At 26.3% G+C, this 21,376-nt stretch overlaps 3 protein-coding genes across 3 annotated transcripts; all 3 read left to right on the top strand.

Moving 5' to 3' along the window:
- Nucleotides 1-1,301: 1,301 nt before the first annotated feature.
- LOC124939382 (cucumisin-like) lies at nt 1,302-8,129 on the top strand. Its single transcript, XM_047479862.1, has 8 exons — nt 1,302-1,600; nt 1,736-2,249; nt 2,385-2,485; nt 4,280-4,501; nt 4,579-4,693; nt 4,853-5,066; nt 5,172-5,665; nt 8,019-8,129. The coding sequence occupies exons 1-8, from the start codon at nt 1,356-1,358 to the stop codon at nt 8,127-8,129; spliced, it is 2,016 nt and encodes a 671-aa protein (XP_047335818.1). The 5' UTR covers nt 1,302-1,355.
- Nucleotides 8,130-12,880: 4,751 nt separating this feature from the next.
- LOC124939381 (cucumisin-like) lies at nt 12,881-13,451 on the top strand. Its single transcript, XM_047479861.1, has 3 exons — nt 12,881-12,957; nt 13,061-13,152; nt 13,249-13,451. The coding sequence occupies exons 1-3, from the start codon at nt 12,881-12,883 to the stop codon at nt 13,449-13,451; spliced, it is 372 nt and encodes a 123-aa protein (XP_047335817.1).
- Nucleotides 13,451-17,372, top strand: LOC124939380 (cucumisin-like). Its single transcript, XM_047479860.1, has 8 exons — nt 13,451-13,488; nt 13,644-14,157; nt 14,284-14,384; nt 16,197-16,418; nt 16,496-16,608; nt 16,754-16,969; nt 17,075-17,199; nt 17,292-17,372. Exons 1-8 carry the CDS (start codon nt 13,451-13,453, stop codon nt 17,370-17,372), a joined length of 1,410 nt encoding a protein of 469 aa, XP_047335816.1.
- The last annotated feature ends 4,004 nt before the right edge of the window (nt 17,373-21,376 follow it).

Below are 21,376 nucleotides of genomic sequence, written 5' to 3'. Positions count from 1 at the left end.
ATTTTTTTTTTCTGAAAAAACTTTGTAAATAGAATATACTCGCAATATTACAAAAGTGATAGTAATTTCATTTGAATTACCTTCAAATCGAGCACTAATTATAAACTTGAATGGTTCAGTTTTTTAAAAGTTTCCAATTTTATTAACGTGCAAGTCTAATAAAGTTAAAAACCAAAAAAAATACATAAAACAATTACCAAAGAAGTCAATATTAATTTGAAAATGTCAAATAGTTATTAGTGTAGTCATTGTTTTTAAAATCTATAAAAGGGCTCTCAATAAGAACCTCTCTTCAAATCTTAAGTACAGCAAGAAATTAAAATCACCTAAGATGATGCAAGCTAAAACACATTTAGATGTTTTAAGTTTTCTTCAATTATGTACATTTTATGCTATGTTTCTTACTTTCGCCTGTGTAAATGGGCAAGATCGACATGCACACATTTCTATTTTTTTATTCAACTTTTAATATATTCTTGATCTATATTTTTATTAGGCATTGTTTGTAGTGAAGTTTGTAATAAAAATTTTAAATAGTTCATATAGAAATAAACTAAGACATCATTCTAAGATCACATGCATGTTCAATTTTCATTAAAAACGCTCAAAGTTGGCCTCGGTTTTGTTCTCCTTTAGAGAATTTTTAATACATCCCCAATATTTCAAACTTTAGCAATCTTTAAGGGGGAAACATAAACTATGTGTTACAATTGATATTCTAATATACAAAATAGTAAAATATTAAGGTTAAATATGTATTTGTGGCAATTTTAACATACAATTTAGAACAATGTTATAGTTTTACTTTTAAGTAGATGGGCAAGATGCAATCTAGGTATTGAAATACTACACATATCTAGACCTCATTCATGATTCACAAATAAAGTAGATTTAAATAATCATTCACATCTTCTTATAACCAATTTGTACATGTATAAAATAAACTAGTAATTATGTTTATACAGGAATATATAGTGTACATGGGAGACTTGAATCCATCTGCAGGCATCCCTACACCTATATTGCATTCAAGATTTCTAGAAAAAGCTCTTCACATGTAATATTACTAATAACTGTTTTTTAAATATTCTTCTTTTGTTATTAATACAAATCACATCACTTTTATGACTAAGCTGTTTATTTCATTTTTGTTTTCTTCTGTAGAAACTCTTCGACATCACTTATTCACAGTTACAAAAGTATTTTCAATGGTTTTGTTGCCCTATTGACCAATGATGAAGTTCACCGGATTTCTGGTAAGATCATTAATTAGTAAAAAATTAATTAATTAACTTTATAACAAATTAAATCATGGGAAGTCCATTTTTATTAATCAATTAATTGAATGAGCAGCAATGGAAGAAGTTGTATCAGTGTTTCCAAATAGAAAAAATCATATGCACACTACAAAATCATGGGACTTTTTGAAATTTCCTCAAACGGTTAGCAGAGTGAAAAAGGTTGAGAGTAACATCATTGTTGGAGTAATCGATTCTGGAATTTGGCCAGAATTAGATAGCTTTAGTGATGTTGGAATGAGATCGCCGCCGAGCAAATGGAAGGGATCGTGTCATGGGCTACGGAATTTCAAATGTAACAAGTAAGGACTTGTTTTATTTGAATTATCAAACAAATTTAAAACAATCTTATATTATCATTTATAACATTTTAAAATATTAAATAATTCAAATTTTATAGTACAAGATGATATTATTATATATCTCAATTAATGCAGCAAAATAATTGGAGCAAGGTACTACAGAAGAAATGGCAAATTCTCCCAAGAGGATATTATTTCTCCAAGAGATACCATTGGTCATGGAACTCATGTAGCTTCAATCATTGCCGGAAATCTTGTTAGTTCGGCGAACTTTTATGGTCTTGGACAAGGTACAGCACGAGGAGGAGTCCCTTCTTCGAGGATTGCGGTATATAAAGTAGTTTGGACTGATGGTTCTGATGACATCGACATCATTGACGCATTTGAGGATGCCATCAAAGATAGGGTTGACATAATATCAATTTCAATGGGAACAGGTATTAATGCAAACTATTTGAAGGATTCGATAACTGTTGGGAGTTTTCAAGCAATGAGAAAAGGAATTATGACGATATGTTCTGCGGGAAACGGTGGTCCTGAACATGGAACTGTCGAGAATATTTCTCCATGGGTTCTTACCGTCGCAGCAAGTTCCACTGATCGAAAGATAGTCACCTATTTGAAGTTGGGTAATGCCCAGACATTTGTGGTATAGTATTTCATTATCATTTCTTATTTTTTTACTTAGGCACACAATTGCATGCACAACATGGATACAAGATTTTTTTTTTTATTTTGTATTATTGATTTCATTAATATTCATTCATTTGTCTCTCGAACGCAGGGAATTACATTGAATGCGTTTGATGAGACTAATTTCTCCACTTTGGTGTATGCTGGTGATGTTCCAAATATAAGAGAGATGGTTTCTCGTAATACATCGAGGTATTTACTTAGTTATCATGCATGACTGTTAATTTATTCTCTAAAAATGTTTACCTATAGTTATTATCACTAAAGGCGAATCCAGAATTTTATTTTTGTGTGGGTTATAAAGATTATATGTATTATATATTATTACGGGTAACAATATTAATCGAAATGATTCACGAATATCTCTATTCTTATCACGAATTTTAAAAAGTGATAAAAAAATACCCATTTAAATAGAAAATTTATATATACTTCAAATTATATAGTTTAAGTGGAATTATATTAAGGAAACGTGAGAAATTAAATTAATTAGGTTTTAAATGAAGGAAAGCTAACTATGTAAATAAAGAAAATATAAAAGTCTAATTTAATAGATTTCAGTCTAATTTGATGAAATTATAGGAAAAAAAAAAGACACAAAACGTGAAAATAAAAACAAAAACACAAAATCATCTGCAAAAACTGATTATCAAATGATTAGACACTCGAAAAAACGATTATAGCATATTAATGCCTGTAAACTGTAAACCGATTTGGAAGAATAAATACCAAAACCAATTTCCAATTGAATGGTTTGCTATATCCAATCAGTTTATTATATGATCGAATATTTATTTTATAATCGATTTAAATTTTGGTTAAATAATATAATCAAATCAATATAACTGTTTTTTAATTATTTTTATAAACTTTAAAATAGTTTAAAACTAATTTAAAACAAACTACATAGTTTTTTACTTAATATTTCTCAATTTAGTATGGTTTAAATCTAATTACTCGATAGTGATAAAACATTTTAGGTATTATTATTATTGGTATACTATTAACAAGTTATAATTCTTTGTTTTTTTGTTTAATATTAATATTACATTTTTTTTATGAAAATTATGATTTTCACCATTGATATTTGAGTGGTTATATTGGACTTTGTCTTATAAAACTCTGAAATAACATATTGAAAACTGAGAGGGTAACTTTATTTTACAAAAACATTTTTTTAAGTTAATATAATTCTTAAATTGATGTTTTACAACTAATGTTTCCTCTTTTAATCTTAATTTTGTTTAGAAGAACTAAGCAAAATTGTTATTGTAATATTATTTCTTAAAAAGGTGAAATGATTATTTTAATATGGCTCTAGTTGAAATCATAAAAAACTTAATTTATAATGGTTCACAATCTCTATTCATGTATTATATCTGAAATTGATAGGGCGTCATCTAATAAAAAAAATTCTCTTTATAAAACCTCAAATAAATTTATATCTTTGATTAAGAGGCAATCAAAATAATTAAATATTTACAGTGAATTAGTTTTCTCTATTTAATTGACAAACATTCAATATTTGACATCTCCACACTTTAATTTGTAATTACAATTTCAAATGCAAATAAATAGAAAAAATTACTTGGTTTGCTTGCTTGCTGTTATTTTGCTCATACTGATTCATTTTTACAAAGTTAATTATAAACTTGTATAATCTCATAATATTTTTTAACAATAAAACTTGTATGATAAGTAATTACTGAATTTTAATTAATTAGTTTTAAAAATGAATCTTATAATTACTGAACTAAATAATAGTAAAATGAGTTTTGTAATCACAATTTCAAATGCATAATATTGATAAAATACTAGTTTCCAAATATCCTCAATGAAGTTTCTTGATGTTTCATTTTTTTTTATTGTTTTTGAAATCTAAGATTGTGAAAGAAATAATTTAACTTTCTTAATTTCAATAGTTACTTTATTAAGAAACTAATTATTTCAATAATTAATTAACAAATTAAATCTCATCAAATGCAGACTTTGCCTAGACACAAAGTCACTAGATGCTAGACTTGTAAAAGGTAAGATTGTCATTTGTGATGAATACAATGTAGGGGACGCAGCCTTAACTGCTGGTGCAACTGGTATGGTGATACGAGGCAATGATATCGCTGTCGATTATAGGACATTTGCTCTCCCGACACTTTTTGTTGGCAACAGGGAGTCATTCGAACTCGTGAGATATTTGGTCAGACCAAGGTATTTATGATAATACTTCACTAGATGTTCATTAAAACATATTATAATTTCCTTCATTGATTTATTTTTTAAAACAGGAGTATTCCAACTGCAAGCATATTTAAAAGTCATGAAACATTTGATCAGTTTGCACCATATACTGTATCCTTCTCATCGAGGGGACCGAATCGTATAACACCTCAAATTCTTAAGGTTGTATAGTTATTCCACTTGTATTGTCATATTATTAAAGATGAACCCTAATCTTGCTCAATTAAGTTATTATTTATTTATATAAAATATCATAAAAACACTATAATTATAGTTGAAGTAATTCAAAGAATTATACCAATGTTTTCAATGATTTTGTAGCCGGATTTGTCTGCACCTGGTGTTAGAATCTTGGCAGCATGGACACATAAAAATTCTCCTTCATTTTCAGTGCTTGATTCGAGAAGGGTATCATATAACATTCTATCAGGTACGTCAATGTCATGCCCACATGCTGCTGCTGCAGCCGCCTATGTCAAATCCTTCCATCCATCATGGTCTCCGGCTGCTATAAAATCTGCACTTATAACCACTGGTATAATGACATTTCCTAACTCATTTATTTATTAGAACATGTTTTAATCTTTATAGAAGCATTGTCAAATTGTTTTACATTTGAACCTAAACAATTCTTTTACAGCCTCCGAGATGAGTGCAAGGACAACTCATTCACTAGAATTTGGTTATGGAGCAGGCCTAATAAACCCTGTAGGTGCCATTAATCCTGGCCTTGTGTATGATGCAAATCTAGCTGACTATGTGCAGTTCTTGTGTGGGCAAAACTACACCAACAAACAGTTGAGCCTTATTACGGGTGACAAAATAGCTTGCACTCATTATGGGAGTAAAACTTCTTTAAATCTTAACTTGCCTTCATTTTCCTTCCCCATCGTTCCGTCAAATACTCCTTTTAATGTCTCCGTTAATAGGAGAGTTACCAATGTTGGATCATTAAGATCTACATACATCGCCAAGATTCTTACTCCGCCTACATTCACAATACGAGTTGTACCGAGCACACTTTCTTTCACTAACGTTGGAGAAATTAAGTCATTTACATTGATTGTTGAGGGAATAATGAATCATGTGGCAGCGGTTTCGGCTTCTTTGTCATGGATTGGTAGCACAAACAAAGTGAGAAGTCCCATTATTATTTTTGGTTCTTATATACAATGATATGAGATTGTGTATCATGGTAAACATATGTTTTATGGAATAAAAATAAGGGAAATATGAAGAAATAAATAAAGTACAACATATGTGATTTTATTACATTGAAGAGTTCTCAAATAATGCTATGTTTTTTTTAGTAATGACTCTATGTTTGTGTCCCAATATTGGGGTTTTGATTTATTTCTCCCAATAATTTTATTACCTTTGAATTAAGGTATGAATATTTACATTCTTTTTCTATGTATGCGGGCTTTTACTAACAAGATTTTTTTATTTAGATTTTCCCTTTATTATTTACTTTATGTAATCTCTAAATACAATAAATACAATAGTTTTATCCTCAATTGTCTTTTTTTTTATATATAAAAAACTAAGTTATAAATTGAAATTTATAGAAAACATATAAAAAATAATGTATTTCTAAATAGTATGTGTAATATCCAATTGTCATCAATGTAGAACTTAAAACCTACCCATATATAGCTAGGGTTCCATTCTAGGACTACAACCCCAAATAAATACTTCTTCACAATAATGATGTATTTTTGGAATTTCATCCAAAATATTGTGCTGGTATGAATTGAGACACTTTAACAGTATTAATATCATTTAATTTTAAGAAAAAAATATTTTATCTAGCAGTATATCATTTATTTATTTATTTTTAACTATTTTCAATTTTGTAAAGCACTCAAAATATTAATATATAACATTTATAGTTTAACTACTATCTAATATTTAATAATGAATACAACTAATTTGATATTTATAACCACTAAAATATTTATTACAAAAATATTTAATTTAATTTAATTATAATTAATCTATGAATACATTATATAATTTTAAAAATTAGGTAATCAATATCAATTTTATACAGTGATATTTTATTATTATAAGGATTAAATAATTTTATTTAATTACATTATTAATTTAGAATATGTTACCCAAATCACACTTATTTGTGAACATAATACGAATTAACTTAAAATTCAAACCTAACACCTATAATTAATTTGAATAATTTATTTCACTTTGGGTTGAATATTCATATTCCAAAAACTGTGCTGGCATATTGAATACATTGGGTCTAAACATATAAAATGTGTTAAATTATATATATATATATATATATATATATATATATATATATATATATATATATATATATATATATATATATATATATATATATATATATATATATATATATATATATATATATATATATATATTTATATATATATATACATATTTATATATATATATACATATTTATATATATATATACATATTTATATATATATATACATATTTATATATATATATATATATATAAGTTAGGAATACAACATAACTCACATCTATATATGACCTCAACTTTAATTAAAAAAAAGTTATAAGGGACAATTGAACTAGGGATATTTGATATTAGGAATTACTTTTACACTTACTACAAATATATATTAAATGAGTTAAAATATGTTAACAATAATAAAATAGGAGGCAATAGAGACATAATTTAGCTATGATATCCTATTAATGTCGCTATTGAAAAATAATAATAGTATTGTATTAGCTATTTATGAAATAGTAACGAGTATTTTATATCACGTTTCCATCTTATCCATTTTATTTTTTAAAGATCAATTTTTAATATTTAAAATATTTTTTTTTTTACTTTTCATCACCCTCATTCACTAGCAAAAAACAAGAAACTTATTAGATATATCTTCCATCTATCTACACGCACAAACAAACACTAACTCAACATTGGAGACTATAGTGTGGTGTTGAGAATAAATTTACAATATTACCAATATGGTATATTCATGTTACATAATCTTAGTACAAGAAAATGTATGTATATTCAATAAAAGGAAATTATAACTTTTGATGTATAATTATATTAGGAAATAAAATTATCATAAAAGGAAATTAGATCTTTTGTTATGGAAATACAATTAGAAAATATTGTAAGAATATTTTGGAAGCTCTTTGAGAGATTTGAACAAAATATTGATATTGAACTAATTGATGCTTATTTAAAGGTGTAGTCGGACACTTTAAAAAGCCAAGTCTTTTTCCTTAAGAGTATTGATTTCTTGTGAGTTTTGTGTAAGCTTTCATTATGAGAGAATCATTGTAATACTTCTATAACAATCTTGATAATAAAGTTGGGAGTCTCTTTTGTGCTTCAAAAGTGGATATAGGCATGTTTTGGTCAAACCACTATAAATCTTGTGTTCGCGTTCTTTAATTTGATTTTTTCGTTTCCTCAATTGTTCAATGTTGTTATTGTTTTTGCATTAAGGAATACTTCATCTCATGGTATCCCAACAAGTGGTATCAGAGCGAGGCTGTTCGAGAGGAGAGAAAGCTGAAAAGATTGGATGATCCTTCGAGAGTTATTGACAAGTTCTAGAGAGGTTTTCAAAAGATGTCCAAGTTGTAATTCTTGTTGGTATGAATGACTACCAAGTTTGAGGTGGAAGAAGTACGAGCTACTTGATTTCCAAGGAACAAACCAAGATGACAAATTGTAGACAAGAAGATAATGGAGAAGACCTAAACAACATCATGAGAAAGAATACAGAGAAGTAAGAGTTTTAAGTATATATTGAAGACTAAAGAAAATGTGAAGTGCTTCCGGTGTTAAGAGGAAGGACACTTCAGAAAAGACTTCCTAAAACTAAATAATCATAATAGAAAATGTTATGTTTGGAAGGCAAGAGATGGAACATTGCTGGCGAGCAATGTACTTTAGTTGTAATGGAAGTAGTAAATAATAATGATGTGTATTCTCTATAAGGTAATTCACTTATGTTTAGTTATTATCTCCAAGGTCACTCAATAAACATCAATCTTCTGGCATCTGAGGCTTGGTCTCAAAGACTTGCAAGAATTGAGTAAGAAAGGAGTTCTTAATACAAGAACTTTAACTCATGGTAATGCAAGAGAAGCTAAATCCAAAGAAAAAGAAATTTTTCTTTATTGGATTTTCAGAGAATGTCAAAAGGTATAGAGTTTGATTAGAAGAAGGTGGAGATAATGTTATGTTGAGTCAAAATGTGAAGTTTGACAAAGCTGGAGCACACACAATGAAGATACAAGTAGTGATTCAAGAGATATCACAACTCAAGGTGAATACATGTCATAAAAAATGCACACTACCAAGGGAGAATTGTCACGGGACCATTGAGATTTCTTCTAATATTGGGGAAGAGGATGATCTTGGTGAAGAGGTATCCTTGGCCATGGATGGAGAAAAAATGGTACACAACAAATCTTATAGAAAAGATGTTTACCGATGACGACATTGTCAACATGTGGACAAGGCAATCCTTCGGGTAAAATTACAAGATTGCATTGAGTTGGCATGTGATTAAGGTTTGGCATATTGCTAGTTAACACGCAATATGAATAAAAGACTAAGAAGAAGACTAATGAAAGACACTTATAAGTTTAGTTGGAGACATCATGAAGCAACTCTCAAACGAACTAAGAAAAAATTATTGCATTATCTTTTAATATGAGAAGATGAATAAGACCTTGAGTGAGATTCTAAGTTATGAAAAATACTAAATGGGAGGCTCGGTCAATTCGAATGAGATGATTTTGGTACTTCTTTTATTCTATCTTAATTGTCCATGTATTGTGGATCATAGTTAAGATTACTGAGATGATTGATTTATCATCTAATTAAGAAAATGATTGAGACATTGAATGAGATTTCTAGTAATGAAAGGGAGCTAGATGAGATGCTTAGTCAAATCAAATGTGAATGAGATCATTGAATTATTATGTAATGCGAGAAGATGAATGAAACCTTCAATATGATTTCTAGTTATGAAAAAAAGGCTAGATGAGACGCTCAATCAATTCAAATGAAAGGACACTCACGAATTTTTTCGAATAAACTATGAAACATGGTAAAAACAATTGAAGACAATTAGTGAATCTTGAAAGAATATTCTTGAATATTTAGTTGTTTTGACATTATTCAAAAACTAGTAGATTGTAAGTTAATTTGTTCAAGGAGAAATATGTGGTTCAAACTAGTTAAGTGTGCAAAGTTCAAGTCAAGATGGGTGACAAATGTTTTACTAGATCTTGAGCTTAAGTAAAGAGATGTCGCTAGATACCTAATTATTTTTTATGAAGTAGATGGTGAAAGTTTGACTTGGGTCTTCTTTCTTTCGATTAGTATCTAACTTTGAGGAAGTAGACGAAGGATGTTCGTTTGGGGTGTCTTCGATTTTTGAAAGATACCTGATTTTGAAAAAGTAGACGATGGTAGCCCGTCTTGAGTCTTCTTGGCTTTCGATCAATATCTAACTTTGAGGAAGTAGACAATGAATGTTCGTTTGGAGTGTCCTCATTTTTTTTGACAAATATATGATTTTGAAAAAGTAGATGATGGAAGTTCATCTTGGGTTTTCTCGGCTTCGATCAATATCTTATTTTGAGAAAGTAGACGATGGATGTTTATCTTGAGTGTCCTCATTTTCGATAGATATATGATTTTGAAGAAGTGGACAAGGAATTTCGTCTTGGGTCTTCTCGGATTTTGATTAGTATCTTATTTTATGGAAGTAAGAAATGAAGTTCGTTATGAGTGTCCACTTTTTTGATAGATATTTAAATTTGAAAATGAAGAAGATAGAGAGATAGAGGCAAATTAAGACAAAGGCAGGTGTTACGAAGAAAAGCTATGTTTCTTCAACTACTTTCTCTTCACTCTGTAGATACATATGATTATGTATTTTCACAATTTATGAAGATACATTCCATATGTATGTACCATTTTTCATGTTGATGATGTTCTCGAGAATCTATGTAATCTGTGAGATTGTAAATTCCAGAGACAAGAACAAGACAAAGAGAGGGAGACAAATCAAGACGAAGGCAGGTGTTAGCATTTTTCTTCAACCAATTTCTATTCACTCCCTATATACCTAGGTTAGGTATCTCCACCATTGGTGAAGATACATTTGATATGTATGTACCATCTTAGGATCATTTCAACTAAAGTAAAGTCTCCCACATTTCACCATTACTTCTTATCTTATTGGTTACTACTACAATTCTAGCAAAAATAGTCATTTATCGTCTCTTTATTTTTCATCTAAAGTATTTAGAATTCTCTACGTAGAGTATTCATAAGTGATCTTTTACCTTCTAATTATCTCCATAGTTTCTCTTTAAAGAGTCTCATATGATTTTGGAGATAGTTTTATTCAATATTTATTCGAACGTTACTCAATTGAATGCTTGATACAAATAGTTTTTCACCTTACAGTTTTTCATATTCATCTTGTTAAATTTAATTCTAGATCCACTAGTTGCTGGATCACTGAGCGCCTCAAATCCTGTTTCTACTAAATCTCACCGATCCTTGAAGCGAAGTAAGTTTTCAATTAACTCGCTCCAGTGATCGTTACAGAGACCGTTAAAACTAGAGATTCTCATTGTAGTGACCTCAATTCTTTCATCCACTATTATTTTCTTATTTTCTTTTATCTCACAGATCCGGTCAATCAAGCTTAAGGCTCAATTCCTCACTTCAAGCTCATAACTTGATTCATTCGTGTTTGAGATTCTTTGGATTTTAATACCACTTGTTAGAATTAAAAGATTGCAAAACTAACAAATTTATTTACTAACAACACTAGAAAGATCCATGTGCGATTCACACGGATAAAATATAAAAAAAATAAATTTAATAAAAAAATTAAAATAATATGTAATCAATGTTTAAAATTCTTAATAAATCACAAATAATATATTGAAATAATAAATAGAAACTCTCATTCCATTCACTTCGCTAAAACAATACATGTTCTCAAATATCTCATAACATATTTTTCCTAATGAACCTCTAATTTCGTGACCTTATACTTTCTCTTTGGTCAATTAAATATTTGAATAATATTTTTTGATATTTAGCATTGCGAACTCACACTTTGGTCAATCAAATATTTGATTCATATTTTTTAACCGTTTTCAATTTTTACCGGCTATTATCCCTCGACAAATCACATCTCAATCATACTTGGTTAAAGGGTTGTACTTGTTTTATTAGGTTACAAGTTTGAAACATACATATAGCATTTTTAATTTTAATTTTAACCGTTTTAAATTTATGGCAGGTCAACCCACAATCCGACTCAAGTATCCATTACTCTCACATACATATTTAAATTAACAACGACTCTTGACCGACCGTCAATTCAGACACTATGAAATTAAGAATCATTATATATATAGATTAGTTAGTTAAAAAGTTGAACTTATATTATTAAGAATGTAATGCGTTCATCAAATTTGGTGTTGAATTTAAAATATAACGTCTTATTAGCCTAGTTGGTTAAAGGGTTGTACTTGTTTTGTTAGGTTGCAAGTTTAAAACATACATAAAACATTTTTTATTTTAATTTTTGACCGTTTTAAGTTTATGGGTGGGTCAATCCGCAATCCGACCCAAGTATCTATTTACTCTTACATATATATCCAAATTAACCACATCTCTCAACCTGAAAATCCGGACACTTTCAAATTAAGCATCACTATATATATATATATAGATACTTTATAAATAAGCTACACAAAATACAGACAATTAAGGTATTATTAACTTTCTTATTTGTAAAATCAAATTAACGTCTAATTATAACTTTTATATTGCATTAATTTAGAAATTCAAAACTAAATTGTAACTAAAATTTATTCCTCTTTATTATTAAATCAAACAATTAGGATTTTTTTATTTGAATTATTTCTATTATATTAAAAAATAATAACATATTAATGATCAAACAAACTACTCAAACAAATTTAAAAAGTCTTATATTATATCATAATAACATTTTAACATATTAAATCCTAATTGTTTGTAGTGATTTTTTTAATACAAAACTGAAATAGTTTATATAAAATTAAACTTAGACACCATTCTAAGATCACATCTATGTTCAATTTTTATTGAGAACCTCAAAAGTCACATGTTTTATAATAAAAAAAAATTAAATAGTTCATAAAAAATATACATTAGACACCATTCATGATTCAGAAATAAAGTATGTTTAAATAATCATTCACATCTTATCAACAAAACAATTTTTATATGTACAAAATAAACTAGTTATTATGTTTATACAGGAATATATAGTGTACATGGGAGACTTGAATCCGACCTCAGACATCTCTACACCTATCTTGCATTCAAGATTTCTAGAAAAAGCTCTTCACATGTAATATTACTAATAACTGTTTTTTAAATATTCTTCGTTTGTTATTAATACAAATCACATCACTTTTGTGACTAAGCTGTTTATTTCATGTTTTCTTCTGTAGAAACTCTTCGACATCACTTATTCACAGTTACAAAAGTATTTTCAATGGTTTTGTTGCCCTATTGACCAATGATGAGGTTCACCGGATTTCTGGTAAGATAATTAATTAGTTAAAAAATAATTAATTAACTTTATAACAAATTAAATCATGTTAAGTCCATTTTATTAATCAATTAATTGAATGATCAGCAATGGAAGAAGTTGTATCAGTGTTTCCAAATAGAAAAAATCATATGCACACTACAAAATCATGGGACTTTTTGAAATTTCCTCAAACGGTTAGCAGAGTGAAAAAGGTTGAGAGCAACATCATTGTTGGAGTAATCGATTCTGGAATTTGGCCAGAATTAGATAGCTTTAGTGATGTTGGAATGAGATCGCCACCGAGCTAATGGAAGGGATCGTGTCATGGGCTACGGAATTTCAAATGTAACAAGTAAGGACTTGTTTTATTTGAATTATCAAACAAACTACTCAAACAAATTTAAAACAATCTTATATTATCATTTATAACATTTTAAAATATTAAATAATTCAAATTTTATAGTACAAGATGATATTATTATATATATCAATTAATGCAGCAAAATAATTGGAGCAAGGTACTACAGAAGAAATGGCAAATTCTCCCAAGAGGATATTATTTCTCCAAGAGATACCATTGGTCATGGAACTCATGTAGCTTCAATCATTGCCGGAAATCTTGTTAGTTCGGCGAACTTTTATGGTCTTGGACAAGGTACAGCACGAGGAGGAGTCCCTTCTTCGAGGATTGCGGTATATAAAGTAGTTTGGACTGATGGTTCTGATGACATCGACATCATTGACGCATTTGAGGATGCCATCAAAGATAGGGTTGACATAATATCAATTTCAATGGGAACAGGTATTAATGCAAACTATTTGAAGGATTCGATAACTGTTGGGAGTTTTCAAGCAATGAGAAAAGGAATTATGACGATATGTTCTGCGGGAAACGGTGGTCCTGAACATGGAACTGTCGAGAATATTTCTCCATGGGTTCTTACCGTCGCAGCAAGTTCCACTGATCGAAAGATAGTCACCTATTTGAAGTTGGGTAATGCCCAGACATTTGTGGTATAGTATTTCATTATCATTTCTTATTTTTTTACTTAGGCACACAATTGCATGCACAACATGGATACAAGATTTTTTTATTTTATTTTGTATTATTGATTTCATTAATTTATCTCTCGAATGCAGGGAACTACATTGAATGCGTTTGATGAGACTAATTTCTCCACTTTGGTGTATGCCGGTGATGTTCCAAATATAAGAGAGATGGTTTCTCGTAATACATCGAGGTATTTACTTAGTTATCATGCATGACTGTTAATTTATTCTCTAAAAATGTTTACCTAGATATTATCACTAAAGGCGAATCCAGGATTTTATTTTTGTGTGGGTTATAAAGATTATATGTATTATATATTATTACGGGTAACAATATTAATCGAAATGATTCACGGATATCCTTATTAAAATAAAATAAATATACGAATTCTAAAAAGTGATAAGAATACACAATTTAAGTAGAAAATTTATATATACTTAAAATTATATAGTTTAAGAGAGTTATATTAAGGAAACCTGAGAAGTTAAATTAATTAGGTTTTAAATGAATGAAAGCTAACTATATAAATAAAGAAAATATAAAAGTCTAATTTAATAGATTTTAGTCTAATTTGGTGAGATTGTAGAAAAAAAGACACAAAACGTGAAAATAAAAACAAAGACACAAAATCATCTGAAAAAACTGATTATCAAATGAGTAACCCTCGGAAAAACTATTATAGCATATTAATGCCTTTAAACTGTAAACCATTTTGGAAGAATAAATACAAAAACCAATTTCCAATTGAATGGTTTGCTATATCCAATCAATCAGTTTATTATATGATCGAATATTTATTTTATAATCAATTTAAATTTTGGTTAAATAATATAATCAAATCAATATAACTGTTTTAATTATTTTTTATATTATTTTTATAAACTTTAAAATAGTTTAAAACTAATTTAAAACAAACTACATAGTTTTTTTACTTAATATTTCTCAATTTAGTATGGTTTAAATCTAATTACTCGATAGTGATAAAACATTTTAGGTATTATTATTATTAGTATACTATTAACAAGTTATAATTCTTTGTTTTTTTGTTTAATATTAATATTACATTTTTTTTTTATGAAAATTATGATTTTCACCATTGATATTTGAGTGGTTATATTGGACTTTGCCTTATAAAACTCTGAAATAACATATTGAAAACTGAGAGGGTAACTTTATTTTACAAAAACATTTTTTTAAGTTAATATAATTCTTAAATTGATGTTTTACAACTAATGTTTCCTCTTTTAATCTTAATTTTGTTTAGAAGAACTAAGCAAAATTGTTATTGTAATATTATTTCTTAAAAAGGTGAAATGATTATTTTAATATGGCTCTAGTTGAAATCATAAAAAAACTTAATTTATAATGGTTCACAATCTCTATTCATGTATTATATCTGAAATTGATAGGGCGTCATCTAATAAAAAAAATTCTCTTTATAAAACCTCAAATAAATTTATATCTTTGATTAAGAGGCAATCAAAATAATTAAATATTTACAGTGAATTAGTTTTCTCTATTTAATTGACAAACATTCAATATTTGACATCTCCACACTTTAATTTGTAATTACAATTTCAAATGCATATAAATAGAAAAAAATTACTTTGTTTGCTTGCTTGCTGTTATTTTGCTCATACAGATTCATTTTTACAAAGTTAATTATAAACTTGTATAATCTCATAATATTTTTTAACAATAAAACTTGTATGATAAGTAATTACTGAATTTTAATTAATTAGTTTTAAAAATGAATCTTATAATTACTTAACTAAATAATAGTAAAATGAGTTTTGTAATCACAATTTCAAATGCATAATATTGATAAAATACTAGTTTCCAAATATTCTCAATGAAGTTTGATGATGTTTCATTTTTTTATTGTTTTTGAAATCTAAGATTGTGAAAGAAATAGTTTAACTTTCTTAATTTCAATAGTTATTTTATTAAGAAACTAATTATTTCAGTAATTAATTAACAAATTAAATCTCATCAAATGCAGACTTTGCCTAGACACAAAGTCACTAGATGCTAGACTTGTAAAAGGTAAGATTGTCATTTGTGATGAATACAATGTAGGGGACGCAGCCTTAACTGCTGGTGCAACTGGTATGGTGATACGAGGCAATGATATCGCTGTCGATTATAGGACATTTGCTCTCCCGGCACTTTTTGTTGGCAACAGGGAGTCATTCGAACTCGTGAGATATTTGGTCAGACCAAGGTATTTATGATAATACTTCACTAGATGTTCATTAAAACATATTATAATTTCCTTCATTGATTTATTTTTTAAAACAGGAGTATTCCAACTGCAAGCATATTTAAAAGTCATGAAACATTTGATCAGTTTGCACCATATACTGTATCCTTCTCATCGAGGGGACCAAATCGTATAACACCTCAAATTCTTAAGGTTGTATAGTTAATCCTCTTGTACTGTCATATTGTTAAAGATGAACCCTAATATTGCTCAATTAAGTTATAGTTATTTATTTATATAAAAATATTATTAAAACAATATTTCAAAGAAATTATACAATTGTTTTCAATGATTGTAACCAGATTTGTCTGCGCCTGGTGTTAGAATCTTGGCAGCATGGACACATAACAATTCTCCTTCATTTTCAATGCTTGATTCGAGAAGGGTGTCATATAACATTCTATCAGGTACGTCAATGTCATGCCCACATGCTTCTGCTGCAGCCGCTTATGTCAAATCCTTCCATCCATCATGGTCTCCAGCTGCTATAAAATCTGCACTTATAACCACTGGTATAATGACATTTCCTAACTCATTTATTTATTAGAACATGTTTTAATCTTTATAGAAGCATTGTCAAATTGTTTTACATTTGAACCTAAACAATTCTTTTACAGCCTCCGAGATGAGTGCAAGGACAACTCAGTCACTAGAATTTGGTTATGGAGCAGGCCTAATAAACCCTGTAGGTGCCATTAATCCTGGCCTTGTGTATGATGCAAATCTAGCTGACTATGTGCTAGTAAAAAAATAACATTTAAGGGCAGTTTTTACTGCCGTTATTGCATAATTTACCACTGCTAAAAGACAATTACGGCGGTAAAATTACCGTAGTCAACCGCCGTTAATAGTTCCGCCGTTAAAGAGATTTTGACAATTAAGGGCGGTAAATTTACCGCAGATACTAGCCTTTAACTGCGGTTTATAAAACTGCAGTTAATAGTCTTTAACTGCGGTTTATAAGACCGTAGTTAATAGTCTCTAACTGCGGTTCCTAAAACCGTAGTAAATTGTTTACTTATAAAGGCGGGATATTCACCGCAAATAATAGTTTCTAACTGCGGTTTAAAAACCACAGTTAATAGTGGCTATAAAGGCGGTACAAAAACCGTAGTTAATATTTAGTTGGCTATATATAAATGCGATATTTTTACCGTAATTAATAGTCTTTAACTTCTGTTTAAAAACCACAATTAATAGTGTTCATAAGTTAAAACAATATTTGTAACAATATTTTTACCACGGTTTAAAAATAGCTGATAGTTATAAGTGTAGTTAATAGTCCACTGGCAACAATAAAAATCATTCAAAATAATATTATATAATTAACACTCCCATTTTATATTATAATATTATCTAAAAATATAATTATATCCAAATATAATTACATCAAAATATAATTATATAGTATTTAAAGTCATACAAAATAAACATTATTATATCAATAAAAATGATCAAATTTTAAAATTTGAAACAACTTCTCTTCCTTCTCCCTAACTTCTCTTCCTTCTCTTCCTTCTCACTTTTCTTCCTTCTCACGACCTATAAAAGATTCAAATACAAATTTATCAATTAGTAACAAATTACACTTTTTTATTCTCTTTTAACAAAAGAAATAAGTAAAATATTTCCTATATTAAATAAATTGATATAAATTACATATGATAAATTAATTGGAAGAGAGAATTCATACCAACATGCTAATGCGCGCTGCAAATTTCCCTCAAAGAAATTTTATTGTTTCATCTATTTGTCATTGTCTTATATTGGACTTCTAAAAGAGATCACTTAAATAAAATCATGGAGAAAAATAAGGAAATGAATTTAGAACATTCATTAGTTTTTTCAAATTTATATTAATGACAACCACATTTTGATAACCTAAAATTCATAAATAAAGTTAATTATATTCAATGACGAAATTTCTTTCATGCTTTTATTAATACACCATAACACAACTTAATAAATGCATCTTTACAAAGTTACAAATAATCATTATCTACAAGATGGAGGAAGATGAAACAAAAGTACTATACTTACATATTAGCTTCTTCAAATGTACTAGGGAGCCGGGTGAACCTATGAAAAAATCTTCTTCAAATGTACTAGGGAGCCGGGTGAACCTATGAAAAAATCTTCTTCAAATGTACCGAGTGAGGTGAATCACTATAAAGATAATAGGGAAGGTACATAATGCGCAAAAAGAGAATAGAGATTTTAGATAGTGAGTAGGTTGAAGCTCCACAAAAAGAGGAAGATGAAACCGAAGAAAGTGGAGTACTGGGTGAAGTGGAATAAATAACCCTTAATTCCTTAATATTTTTATTATTTTATATAATTAAAAATTACATAATATTAAATACAATAATTCTCAATTATATTTATAAATTTACATATTATATAATTTAAAGATATTATATGCATCTCATTTTTTTAATTAAATTCTTATATTTTATTTATTTTATTTAAAAATTACAAATTTTATTTTATTTTATAAAGTTCAAATTTTATAAAAAATAAACACTAATATTAATTAAAACTGATATATAATTATAAATTTTATATACAATAATTTTTTATAAAAAATATTCTCGTACTAAAAAATTTATATTTTTTCGTAGCTTTTATTATTACTTATGATTACCAGATTATTAATAATCCTAAATATTGATCTAAACATAAATTAGAAATAAATAAAAAAAATACTTTCACACACTTTCTTAATTAGTTTTTATTTTTATTTTTATTTTCATTAATTAAAAACCAAAAATATTTTTATTGTATTTTATAATTTATAAATTATAAATTAAAATACAAAAAATATTATTAATAATTAAACAAATTACAATTTCAAATACCTTTGAGTTTAAACTAAATTCAAAAACAAATATAACAAAATTGCTAAATAAATAATTGATGACAATTTATCTCCATTAATTAATAAGAAAATAGTCATTGAAATGATCAAATCTTCATTAAAATATTTTAGGAAGGTAAATTAGATAAAAATGACTAGTCTTTTATATTTTTAGAATTGATTTAATAAAGAGTTTATCATAAGATATATATCGAATTATAAAAGTTTACACAAAAATGATAAAGAGTTTATATATATATATATATATATATATATATATATATATATATATATATATATATATATATATATATATAATTTTATAAAAGTAATTTAGATATAAATGTTGACTAAAATGATAGAGAGTTTATCTTCAATTAAAATATATGAATATAATATATATATATATATATATATATATATATATATATATATATATATATATATATATATATATATATATTATCATTTGAAATTTAGATATATTATTTGTAAATATGATTAAATTATTTAATATAAAATTAATCTTAAATAAAAAAAATATATATTTATGTAACTGTGTGATGAACGATACAAATTACCAAGTTTTTATAAATATAAAGTTATAAATTAGACTTTTGTTATTAATTAAAATTTAATTTTATGAATTAATTTGAGATGAATTAGTCTATTATTTAATTTATTATTTAATTAGTGATTAAATATTAATAAGATTTAATATTACTTTTAGTATTATTTATAAACTAAATATATATAAAATTATTTATAAACTAAATATATATAAAATTATGAAACTAAATCTTTTTATCGATATAATAGTTTAATATTTAAATTTATAATAATATATATTTATTGATTCAATCACTATATATATATATATATATATATATATATATATATATATATATTTATATATTGGTTATAACTAATTTCATTACGGTTTAAAGTCTTAATAATGTTAATTAGTATATATATGTATATTTATTATATTATTTCAAGAATTTAATTAAAATATAAGTTAAAAATAATAATACAACAAAATGCTAAGTAAATAATTGACAACAATTTATCTCCATTAATCAATAAAAAAAATCTTGATAATATCAAATCTCCATTAAACATATTTTAAGAATCTAAATGAGATAAAAATGACTAATTACTCATCTTTTTAGAATTTATTTCACTTAAAAATATAAAAGTGAATACCAAATTATATAAAGGTTTATACAAAAATGATAAATAGTTTATCTTAATATATATTTATATATTATTTTATAAAAGACACAATTTAAATTTACCATTAATTGTGATAATTACATTAACTAATTTTAAATAAAAAAAATATTTAAAATCTTTATATAATTGTGATTCACATAACAAATTATTTGTATAAGACATTTGTTATATATAAATATAAACTTATAAACTAAATTTTTTTAATTATTTTGAATTTTATTTTATAAAATAATTAGTGATTAATTAGTCTATTAAATTAGTGAAAGAAAAAAATATTAATAAGATTTAATATTATTTTTAGTATTATTTATAAATTAAATGTATATAAAATTATGAAACTAAATTTAATTTAAATTTAACCGATATAATAGGTTAATATTTTAATTTATGATAATATTTAATTATTGACTCAGTCACTTCTTTAAACTTATATTTTAATTAAATTTCTAAGATAATGCATAAAAATAATCTTATTTAGCTTTTTAAAATTAAATTAATATTTATTTTTAACTTACTTTTATACAAAAAATTTATATACATATAAAGTGAATTGAGAGGGAATGATGTGTTAATTGGTTGAAAAAACTAAATAACTTTCTCTATTTTATTTTTTATTTTCCTCACACTCTTTTATTTTTTTTTAATTTCAAATCATTCTTACACTCTTTCATTTTTTCAACTTCAAATCATTCTCTTTCATCATATATAATATATATATATATATATATATATATATAATATATAATATATTTTTTCAATATTTCATTTTAATTAATAAATATACTAGTATATACTTGTAACTACATTACGGTTTAAAAATCTTAAT

This window comes from Impatiens glandulifera, chromosome 5, assembly GCF_907164915.1.
Source record: "Impatiens glandulifera chromosome 5, dImpGla2.1, whole genome shotgun sequence".
NCBI lineage: Eukaryota > Viridiplantae > Streptophyta > Magnoliopsida > Ericales > Balsaminaceae > Impatiens > Impatiens glandulifera.
This window is presented reverse-complemented; position numbering and strand designations above follow the sequence as displayed.